This window comes from Sinocyclocheilus anshuiensis, unplaced genomic scaffold, assembly GCF_001515605.1.
Source record: "Sinocyclocheilus anshuiensis isolate Anshui unplaced genomic scaffold, SAMN03320099.WGS_v1.1 scaffold433, whole genome shotgun sequence".
Taxonomy (NCBI): domain Eukaryota; kingdom Metazoa; phylum Chordata; class Actinopteri; order Cypriniformes; family Cyprinidae; genus Sinocyclocheilus; species Sinocyclocheilus anshuiensis.
In genome coordinates this window covers 309,219-321,029 of record NW_015536476.1, presented here as the reverse complement: position 1 = coordinate 321,029, position 11,811 = coordinate 309,219, and the positions used below count along the sequence as shown (strand labels likewise).

General features: G+C 35.7%; 1 protein-coding gene across 1 annotated transcript in view; it reads left to right on the top strand.

Moving 5' to 3' along the window:
- The first annotated feature begins 981 nt into the window (after positions 1-981).
- The window catches only part of tnks1bp1 (tankyrase 1 binding protein 1), a 32,487-nt gene continuing 21,657 nt past the window's right edge, over positions 982-11,811 (top strand). The window contains exons 1-3 of the mRNA XM_016449309.1: positions 982-1,066; positions 5,220-6,202; positions 7,226-9,434. Of these exons, the coding sequence (XP_016304795.1) occupies positions 5,235-6,202; positions 7,226-9,434 (3,177 nt within the window). The 5' untranslated portion in view covers positions 982-1,066; positions 5,220-5,234. The remainder of the gene's footprint in view (positions 1,067-5,219; positions 6,203-7,225; positions 9,435-11,811) is intronic.

Sequence of the window (11,811 nt, the reverse complement as noted above, 5' to 3'; positions counted from 1 at the left end):
ATGAGCTGAAGGCCACTGTCAAAGAAACCTGGGCTTCCATACCACCTCAGCAGTGCCACAAACTGATTACCTCCATGCCATGCCGAATTGAGGCAGTAATTAAAGCAAAAGGAGCCCCTACCAAGTATTGAGTACATGTACAGTAAATGAACATACTTTCCAGAAGGCCAACAATTCACTAAAAATGTTTTTTTTATTGGTCTTATGAAGTATTCTAATTCGTTGAGATAGTGAATTGGTGGGTTTTTGTTAAATGTGAGCCAAAATCATCACAATTAAAAGAACCAAAGACTTAAACTACTTCAGTCTGTGTGCATTGAAATTATTTAATACACGAGTTTCACAATTTGAGCTGAATTACTGAAATAAATGAACTTTTCCACGACATTCTAATTTATTGAGATGCACCTGTACTTACATAACAATAGAAGTCTATGGGTTTTTGGGAATATGATTTTCCACTGTGGGAAAAAAAAATGTTTGCCCGATCAGGTAGAAACTAGTAAATGGTGTCAGAACAGACTACAGGTCTGTGCAAAGTTTGATGTTAACTCTAAAGTCAGAAAGTCACGCCAAATGAATTAGATCCCACGCGTTGTGCCTGAATAGATTATCATGGAACATGCACCTATATTTATGTCTCCCATCTCATACGGAGTTTTCTTACACACCCCGTGTCTTTCTTGTTCCATTCTGGTTTTTCCGGTTGAAGACTGAGCAGGTTTATGAGTGGAGTGGCCGCGCGCAACACCTCGAGACCTCACCGCAGCTGCGCCTGCTGGTGACAGGATTCTGGCTCATGAATATTAATTACGTACCGTGACGTTCACCAAACTGTCTGATGATTGGATGACTCTGCCGAAGTCTTATGAATATTAGCTATCAATTGACGTTTCTAAGAAACGTACATTATTATTCATGAGATAAGTAGGATTCCTACATTTACGACCCGCCCTCCTTTCTTTAAAGTTTGAGCTGCACACCTACAACCCAAAAGGACACAGACGTGTATTTGAGCTTGGAATCTATATGTACAATCTTATGGAATAATTTTATCACTATACAGGTAAATGCACATTATTTGAACTTGTCTATTTGTGTATTTAATATGCTAATGACAACATTCATTCAGTCTCCAATGTAAATAAAGGGTATACCTATTTCGGTTGTAATATTTATTTTGTTAATCATTCTGTATATTTAATAGTACCTCCGGACTAAACTGCCAAAATAGTCTGTTTTTTTCCCACACAGCTGGAAATTATACAGGGTTCAAAGACAGACGGTTCATTGTGAGATGCACTTATTCATAAGTTACTTATTACCAACCAACAGGTGCAGATTACTGTGCTCCTGTTGTAGCTTTTCTTTTTTTTCCCCCGGTTTTTTTTCCCCCGCTTTTTTATATATATATATATATATATATATATATATATATATATATATGTAAAGCCCTAATAGTAGATAACCTCATATAATGCTTAACTTATATAGCTCGTTTACATTAATATATGAATATATTTGAAAATATGTGAATAAGTTTGATTCTATTTATAGATATTTGCATTTAATTGATTAACTAATTAATTATATAATGCCGTTGGTTATTGGTAAAGTCTCTAACTAAATGTAAATTCAGAGAAGCATGACAGAAATGCACCTGACTGATAAATAAGAGGTTATATTGTTCCTCTCCAGACACGCACTGTCCATGTTATAATCTCATCAGATAAATTTGTGTATAATAATTTGCATATGTTCCTGGTGAGTGTAAGGTCTGCAGATCTGCTTAGTTTACATGCTGTGAACTCACTTACTTTGAACATTAACTCTGTCCTTTGACCATCCCAGGTCAAAATGATTGGATCTCAGATTGGAGCAGAGAAAGACAGTATGCATTTTTAATAATCTAGTTTATTTAAAACTATGGACATTTTTTTGTTCGGAGGTTTCTCGAGTAATTAGCAGCTATAATTTTCAATATCTTGCATAGAAAATGCTTTGGTGGCAACTCCAGTAAATACTGATAAGGGATTGTCTGATAACTGCTGGCTTCATCATTGTGATGTATTTTGAGTATAACACATTTTGTCCATCTATATATCTCATCTGACAATACTGGTTTGCTGTTGGACCGGTTTGTTGAACGAAGACAGATTTACACCAAGCCAAAATATGAGAAGTGAGCATTTTTTTCTCCTGTGGATAATGTTTCATTGTCTTTGCTTGAAGGATTTTCTGTTTGTGGCCAATGGAAGTCAGAAAGTACACTAAGATAACTCAACTTTGCCTAACTTTACATGCAGTCTGAGGAAGGGATTTCCTCTTAAACACTCACAACAAGCCAGGCTCTAACTTGTTTTGCACTGTGAGTTTTGCACAATGATAAGAGAACATGGATGACTGCTTCGAAATGTCAACATTTGGATTGCTTCAGTTCATTTCAGGCTAGTGCATGACTTGTTGTAAATGAGTGATTTCTCCATGTGATGGTGTTTGTGTGCATGCAGACTGCTGATATCAGAGTCAAACATTGGGTGAAAGTGATGCTGGTCATTTATTGTGGGTCATGCAGGGTGTGTATAAATAGCCTGCAGAGAAACGTCTAGTCGTTTCTTGTTTGAGTAACTCTAGTTGGATGGAAAAACTTAAAAATCTAGCCCAACCAGAGTAACATGGCCTCAGAGAGCTCAACCAACTGGATTGGCTTTTTGTGTCTTTCCCAGAGAGCACTGTTTTTATGTGTTTATGGCTGCTTTTACGCGTTCATTGATTCATTCAATCTGTCTCTGCCAAAAAGGTCTAATATAAAGATTTCCATTAACGTACATAGCATATCCTTTGGCACATGCAGAACCTGCTTCATTAGAAAGTTGCAATGTGTCATTGATGAAAAAATGTACTATAATATAATGACTTTTTCTTCTATTTACACTTAAAAATGAATGTTCTAAATGCACGTTTTGCCTTGTTTAACAGGCTTAACACAAAATGTTGATTTACTTGAGCAAATTTTAAGCACATTTGCATGATATGTGATATGAGCATATATCTTGATTTAAATGTATTTTATATTAAATAGATTTATTAATTTATTTATTAATAAGATATTATTTTATATTGTGAATGAAATTTTCACAATCCCATTTTTTATCCCATTTTGGCAAATAGCCTAGTTTTATTTCTTATTTTAAACATGCATCTACACTCTAAAAAATGCTGGGTTATTTCAACCCAACTTTGGGTCAAATTTGGATTAACCCAACTTTTGGGTTAAAAATTTAATGTAAAAATCTAACCCAACGGCTGGGTTAGTCCATATTTGACCCAAAATTGCAGCATTTTTTAGAGTGTACAGTATAACTTGAGGTTCATGCTAAAAAAAACTATTTACCAATAGAGAGATAAAATATAAATGGTATTCAGGATATATTCTCTGAAAACGTCTTACACAATTTTGTTTCTCAGGTAAATTAATTTTATGTTAAGCATGTTTAGATATTCTGATTAGAAGATCTTTTGAATGGCCTTCAATGGAGAAACAAGTCAATGTAACGTTGTAGTTACAGCAGCTAACAAATAGGGGCAAACTTCTCAAATTAACCACACAAACCACTGTGTTAAACTAAAGTCCTAAGCAGGTCCTAACCTCTTTTTCTGTCCGTATTGAAAGCGAAAATGTTCTATGATGCCTAAAATTGTCCACTAAATGAGTGATCTAAATCAGAACAGCTGACTTAGAACATTCGAACAAATCTTTCCAGAATGCACATTGATTAAACCATCCAAAAACCTTTGACTACTTCACGGATATTACATAACACTTTCGTTATCTCACTTGTACTGCATTCATATTGATGCTCAGAGGTTTCCTCATAGCTCTGGGCTTGTTGTCTTGCTAGCCACTGAAGTGATCAGCACAATGTGTGGCCATTTTTTAGGTTGCTTTAGGAGGAAAGAATATATCAGGAAAAGAAACTTCAATGCAATGCCATTTAATTTGAAGAGTGCCAAACAAAGGAACTAAGAACTCTATCTAATCATTAACAAGCTGTTCTTGTATCTAATATGACTGATATTTAACCTCAGATTTTCATGACTGTCCTGCTACACACACGTGCCTATCATTTTCAAATGTCTCAAGTCATAGTGCATTAGAAATAGTGTGCCAAAGTGTCAGGATGGTATTTCCATTGGATTTTCAAAGTGTACATCCATTTATGAATTATGGGCTAATACTATCAAAGCTAATGCTACCAAATATTTAGCAAGCCCCATAAACCCCTGCTGTTATACAAAGGCAAATCTTTCTCCATTGACAGGGATTCAAACAGAGCCATGTATTGACTGCAATTATTTGTATTTTTAATAAATAAATAAATGCCAGTGCATAATTATTTTTTGAGGCTTTTAAAAGTTTAAATACTATTATTGTGTTAATTAATATTTTTAATTTATTTTTATATTTTCTGTTTTAATTTTAATTTTAGTTTGTTTCCGTAATTTATGTGATTTTTGTTCAAATATAAAAATATTTATTTATTTACTTAAACTTATTTATTTCAGTTAGTTACCAAAGCAACATGTCTAATTTTCGTTTTTTCATCTAAACTCAATTTTTCATCTAAAAATTGTATTTTAGCTTTATTTCAAATAAGATATATACCTCTTTGAATGTTCCCCAAAACCCCTTGCTCTGCAGAAGAGGAGAGTTTTTAAATGTGTGACAGTTACTTATGCATTTAGCTAAATGATAATGCTTAATTGCATTGAAAAAAAAATGGTGGAATATATTATATAAAAATGTCATACTCCTGTTGTTTTATTTAAAAGTTTGAAAAATCAAATCACAGTGTTTTTTTTTTCCTTTGCAGAGACATTTGCGTGCGATTAAACTGACATATACACTGTAAACACTGTCATTTCTACATGGTTTCTTTTCAGTTTCTCAATTCAACAAGTGATCAAAAGTGCAATGAATGCAGAGAAGAGGTTTGATAAAAAGAGAATATATCTTCAATTTATTTTATATTATTTGTATTTTTTATTATTTTATATTTTGAATTTTTTCATGCATTTATTTTTTTATTTTACTTTTATTTTATTTTTGTCATGGTATTTTCAAACACGTCAATCTCTGTTTATAATAATGTCCCAAAGATGTATGTTAATACCACTGAGATCCCACAGGGGTGTTTCTCTTTTGTTTTCCCATCCAGGTGCAGTGTGTAGCCATGGCTGCATGGGTGGAGGCGACCACAAGGGAAATGGGCCAATCGCTCATTAACCCAGACAAACCTTCAGTTTCAGCCTCTGCACTCCCTGGAGACATGGGGAAGCCAGCATTGGACCCAAAACCCCACCTCATGCCCAAACCATTTGTCCTGCAAAGGAACGCCACCGTCCGCCCGATCCGGGCCCCGAAAACCAACTTTAGCAGAGAGCTCAATCGAGCCGCCTCTTCTGAAGTGCTTTTTGACATCACAAAACCTGGTACTGGTGGTTCAAAACCATCAGAATCCCTAAAATTAGGCTCAAACGGCACAGTAAATGGCTCTAACCAAAGTGCAGATCCTAAACTCGTCCCACTCAGCCAAAAACCTGACTTAATGGCTAAGGCTAAACCAGAACCCACGAAGACTCCTGGTTCTAATAACCAAACCGGTCCAAACTCAAAGCCTGGTGTGACCGCTGAAGATGTGAAGGACGTTCAGCCCAGGAGCAGAGCAAAATCCTTGGGTTCTCAGGATCAAAAGATCCTGAGCCAGAAGGTCCAAGGAGAAGCAGCCAAGACTGAAGCGGACGTCAAAATGTCTTCAAGATGCTGGCCGCCTCGAAATCGTCTCTCCGTGGAGCTGACCTCCAAGTTCGAGTCACCGTCTCAACCAGAGAAAGAGGTGAGGAGAGATGCTGAAACCAGCAAGATGGAGAAAGATTGGCCGCCGTATTCTCCTTCTGAGTCCAGGTCTTCAAAGCCTCTGATGGAGAAAGGAGAGACGAGAGACGAGGAGGTCAGCGGAGGCAGCATTAAGAGACGGATCAGCCTTCTCTTCGATCGATCTACAGCAGCTCAGCGCAGGGACACCTTCAACAAAAGAGACAATCCACAAGCCGAAATGTCTGTTGACATTAAACAGAGAATCCAGAATCTGAGCTTGGACGCACCAAGGACGCGCTTGCCATCCACTGGTGCTCCAAAAAGGTTAGTGAAGCCTTCTTTTCATTTTGAGCTTCAATACTTGTGTTTCTTATGCACAAAGCATACTCTGTGTACATAAACAGATACCAGGGCTCAACTGACAGAACTAGAACTGTCGATTTTACATTAATTGATCTTGCTGATCAGTTTTTATGTATTGCATAAAGATGGATATATGTGATCCTGATCCAAACACCCACTCAGTTGTATTTGTAAACATTTCAGCTATGTCTGTTATGACTCTTAACCATTTGACAAGTAGCCAACAATCACACGGGTGATCAAATCAAGTTTAAACACCGCCGCTGATCCAGAAAGACCAGTTGTCATGTTTATGTATGAAACAGCTTCACAAACATCATGACAGGTGACTTTTTTTTATAAGTGATTCATTCTTGTTCATTCAAGAATGAAACAAGCGAGCGAGTCAATGAGCCATTCATTCAATGGATTCGTTCAAAAAAAACGGAATCATTCAAGAACAAATTTTTCAGTTTAATATGTTTTTAAAATAGTCTGAAGCAAAGAACATTTTTGTCAGAAATGACAAAATGTTCTTTCCTTTCATTTGTTTAGTAGCCTAACATAAAGGTTTTTTCTTTAGAATCGTGTTTCGCAATTAACTTAAACGTTTTATTTTTGTACATTTTGCTGAATTGTCACCAAGATAATGTTAGATTGCTGACTAACTGATTTTGTTGAAATGGCAAAGATGACAATCAGTGACGTTTTATGCAATCATTTATCAGAAAAAAGTGTTTATGAATTAATGCTGTTTAAGAACTTTGAGATGTATAATTTGTTGCAAATATTATTTTGTGTACTACTGTGGCGGTAACAAAAAATAATAACACTTAATGAAAAATATAAATATTATTCTTGGCAAATATAAAAATAGCTCAAAATAAATGTTATTTTGTGGTGGGGCCAATGGAAATGTTGGCAGGAATGTTAAGTATGTATTCTGGCCTTATGTTGTCCGTATTTTCAAAGCTGTAACATATTTCCAAACTCTTATGTTTGCAGTCCACCATCCGAGAAGACACAGAGCACCACAGATGAGCCACCGAATGAGAGATCTTCTGAAAAACCTGCAACAACAGAAAAGGTGCCTGGTGACAAACCAGCAAGTACGACAGAAATCAAGAACTCTGCTGCTAGTGTGGAGAATGTAGAAGAAGAGGAAGACTATGTTGCCATTCCTGTTGGGATAAGCCTAGATGCGGAGAAGAAGAGAAGGGAAGAAGAAGAAAAGCAGAGAAAAGATGAGCAGTTAGAGAAAGAAAGACAACAGCGGGAAAGGGAAAGACTTTTGGAAGAGGAGAGGGAGGCAAGAGAAATAGAGAGACAGAAAGAGGAGGAACAAGAGAGAAAACAGGAAGAGGAAAAGCAAAGACAGATGGAGGAAAGGAGAAAGCAAGAAGAAGAACGAATGAGAAGAATTGAAGAAGAAAGAAAAGAGGAGGAGAGGAGGAGACAAGCCGAAAAAGAGAGGGAGAGACAGATCGAAGAGGAGAAGAGAAGGATTCAAGAAGAAAAACAGAGACTGAGAGAAGAGGAAAGACTGGAGAAACTAAAGAAAGAGAAAGAAATGGAGGAAAGAAAACTAATGGAAGAAAAGAGACAGAAAGAGGAGGAAAGATTGAGACAGGAACGAGAAAAAGAGAGGCTACAGAAGGAAAAAGAGATGGAAGAAGAGCGGAGAAGAATTCAGGAGATGGAGAGACAAAGAGAGGAAGAAAGATTGAGAAAAGAGCAACAATTAGAGAGAATAAGGAAAGAAAAAGAGATGAAAGAAGAGAAACAAAGAATTCAAGAGATGGAGAGACAAAGAGAGGAAGAAATATTGAGAAAAGAGCGAGAATTAGAGAGAATAAGGAAAGAAAAAGAGATGAAAGAAGAGAAACAAAGAATTCAAGAGATGGAGAGACAAAGAGAGGAAGAAATATTGAGAAAAGAGCGAGAATTAGAGAGAATAAGGAAAGAAAAAGAGATGAAAGAAGAGAAACAAAGAATTCAAGAGATGGAGAGACAGAAACAAGAGGAAAGATTGAGACAGGAACGAGAATTGGAACGAATAAGGAAAGAAAAAGAGATGGAAGAAGAGAAACAAAGAATTCAAGAGATGGAGAGACAGAAAGAGGAGGAAAGATTGAGACAGGAACGAGAAAAAAAGAGACTACAGAAGGAAAAAGAGATGGAAGAGGAGAGGAGAAGAATTCAAGAGATGGAGAGACAGAAAGAGGAGGAAAGACTGCGAAAAGAGCGAGAATTAGAGAGAATAAGGAAAGAAAAAAAGATGGAAGAAGAGCGGAGAATTCAGGAGATGGAGAGACAAAAAGAGGAGGAAAGATTGAGACAAGAACAAGAATTGGAACGTATAAGGAAAGAAAAAGAGATGGAAGAAGAGAAACAAAGAATTCAAGAGATGGAGAGACAGAAACAAGAGGAGGAAAGACTGAGAAAAGAACAAGAACTGGAAAGAATAAGGAAAGAAAAAGAGATGGAAGAAGAGCGGAGAAGAATTCAGGAGATGGAGAGACAGAGAACAGAGGAAAAACTGAGACAGGAGCGAGAAATAGAGAGACTACAGAAAGAGAGAGAAATTGAAGAAAGAAAACTAATGGAAGAGGAGCGACAGAAAGAAGAAAGACTGAGACAGGAAAGAGAAAGAGATAGACTAAAGAAAGAAAAAGCGATGGAAGAGGAGAGACAAAGAATTCAGGAGTTGGAGAAACAGAAAGAGGAGGACAGATTGAGACAAGAACGAGAAAATGAGATGGAGATGGAAACATGTAAAGCAGCAGAGAGATTACGAGAGGAAGTTCCTACGAGTTATGATTTAATATCGTTTGACGCGGAGGGACCGGCGGCGTCACAGACTCTCGTCTCCACCGTCCAGGCCGCTGCCGTCTCGCCTCGGCTCACTGAAGTGATTTATGATGACTTTTCAGTGAAACCCCGAAGATGGGGAACCGGGGCGAGACGTTCCTCAACACCGTCTCCATCCAGAGAACCTCCTGCTGCTCCTGACCACAGTCTACACCCAGAACCAAAGTCCAGTGATCCTGGATCCCAAGAACCATGCGGAGATCAGGTATATGTGCATGATCTGACCGGATTTGAACCTGAAGCTTCCAGTCCACAGAACTCGACCGAAAGCAGAAAGCAAACATATTTATTTGAGGAGTCCAAACCAGAGGACCTGCTGGAGCCAGAAACTCAATCTGATGAGGTGAGACCAATGGCAGTTATTTAAATATTGCAAAATGATTTATTTATGAATATTGTGATATGTTTTACTCTAATAAAAAACAATAAGCCACAAGAGACTTTAAATTACAGCGATTTTACCTCATGTTTAGGGGTGTTCTTATGAGGTAAAACAGAGTCTAAAACTCTCTTAAATTTCTTAATCTTAATATAAAAATATAAAATTAAAAAGATGTTGAAATATCTACATTTATTAAATAATAATCAGTGTATTTATGTGTATGGTCCAAGGTACATTCTTAATTCTATATTCTATAAAATAATATAAAATATATTAGAAATAATATTTAAAAATGTACAATAAAAAATAAAATAATGTAATATACAAATATAAAAGTTGCAGAGCAATTATAGTCCAGGGCACATATTAATATAAAATATATTAAAAATCTAAAAACTATTTAAATAAAATAAACATAATATAAAATATATAAAAATAAATAAATGTTTATATTATAAAATAATGTAATGTAAAAAATATTTTATAAAAGTATATAACTTTTATAAACTTTTCATTCATAATATTCATTATTAAATATTATTATTCATGAATTATATTCAAAATATTATTCATTAATAAAAAAATCTGAATAATTTTGTCTTATTAGCCTAACTGAAATCTGAAAAGCAATGTAGCAACTTGGCACCTTATTTATAATGTGCAATCACAGGTGTACATTTATCTGCATTTCGAACACGGCTCATGCAATTAGAATTTAAAGTAAGAAAATAAGTCATTTTTATAAAGTAAATATTTGAATTTTAATAAAACAAAAACTAAAAGGGCCCCACTAATCTCAGCTGGCAGTAAACACTATTTGAAAACACTTAACGATTTTGGCCCTTGTGGCTTTCAATAGTTTAATGCGCAGCAGCCTGTAGGAAGTTACTAGCTGGTTAGCAGTACTAGCTGGTTTAGCAGTCAATCCCTGCTAGTTGCTTCTATATTATGGGGGCAAACGACACCTGTCTTCATTCACAGCTGTTCAAATCCATATATCATACAATTCTTTGCAATCAAAATATAAATCACTAAAACTTAGTTATGTTTTTGTAGATGTTTTATCAGTGCCTGATGTTGTTTTGAAGTGCTCTTAACAGTGAGAAATACACTTACCTGTTTGTTCAAAGCAGATCTCATCTGTTAGCATTAGTTTTCCTCTCAGTCACAGTTTCAGATGCATGTATCAGTAAAATATACAACCTACATGCTGTCATCCTAACCTAATCTAAAGACAAATGCACGTAATTTGCTCAGTGGATGTTTTTATGTTTGTTGGAAGTTCTGAGGGAAGAAAAATAGTATCTGCAATTGCCAAACTTCACAAGCATTGTGTCTTAATAAGAGAACTGCAAGAACTGTAAATGTCCAGAGCTGCATTTCTCTAAAGCATTGTGAGAAAAGTTGATCGTAGAGACCATTGGTGGCAATTGATCTTACGATGTACTTTGGCTTATGATGCTTTTGGGAAATGCAGCCCAGACTTGTATAAGCACAACTCGCATGCATCAGACTTGCTAAAAGTCAAAAAATCTAGCTTGTAATATTACCTATAGAGAATTGCATGATTTTTTTAGTGACAGCAAGCATAATCCACTCATAGGTGAGGGTACGAGAAACCTTGTTTAGCTGATGTTGCTCTTCAGGGCAGGGCTTTTGTTTCCATTGATTGTGTCATGTTGGAATTTCCCATTGGTGTCTTATGACGGCATAGAGTGATGCCATCACAGTAGATGCTGCTTTGTTCTGGGTGTGTGCATATAGATGTGTTTATTCTTACTTGACACTTGTCCTTGAGTCAGGCCTATGGCATTTTCAAACAACACCTATCGACTGCATTTGAGCAACAGATCATACAAACATTGGCATTGATTACATGTACATCAATATATGTCTATTTACTGCACAATTAATCCAAATTAAATTATCGTTATATTATTATTCAGATGCCTACATGACATGGGCAAACGTTGTTTGGTGTTGTTGATGTAAAAAAAGTTGTTTTTACATGATCCTTGCCATTATTTTGATTATTTACTAAGAAATCTAGTTGTTTTACAGCTGTTTTGTTGCTATTTTCTTGTACCCAGCAATAATGTTTTTTCAATTAAAATAAAAATTCTCTCTCTCTCTCTCTCTCTCTCTATATATATATATATATATATATATATATAAAACCTAAAAGTTAAAAATCTGACTAAATATTTCCATTTATTATTAAAGGGTTAGTTCACCCAAAAATAAAAATTCTGTCATTAATTATTTCACCCTCGTGTTGTTCCAAACCCGTAAGACCTTCGTTCATCTTCAGAACACAATTTAAGATATTTTTGATGAA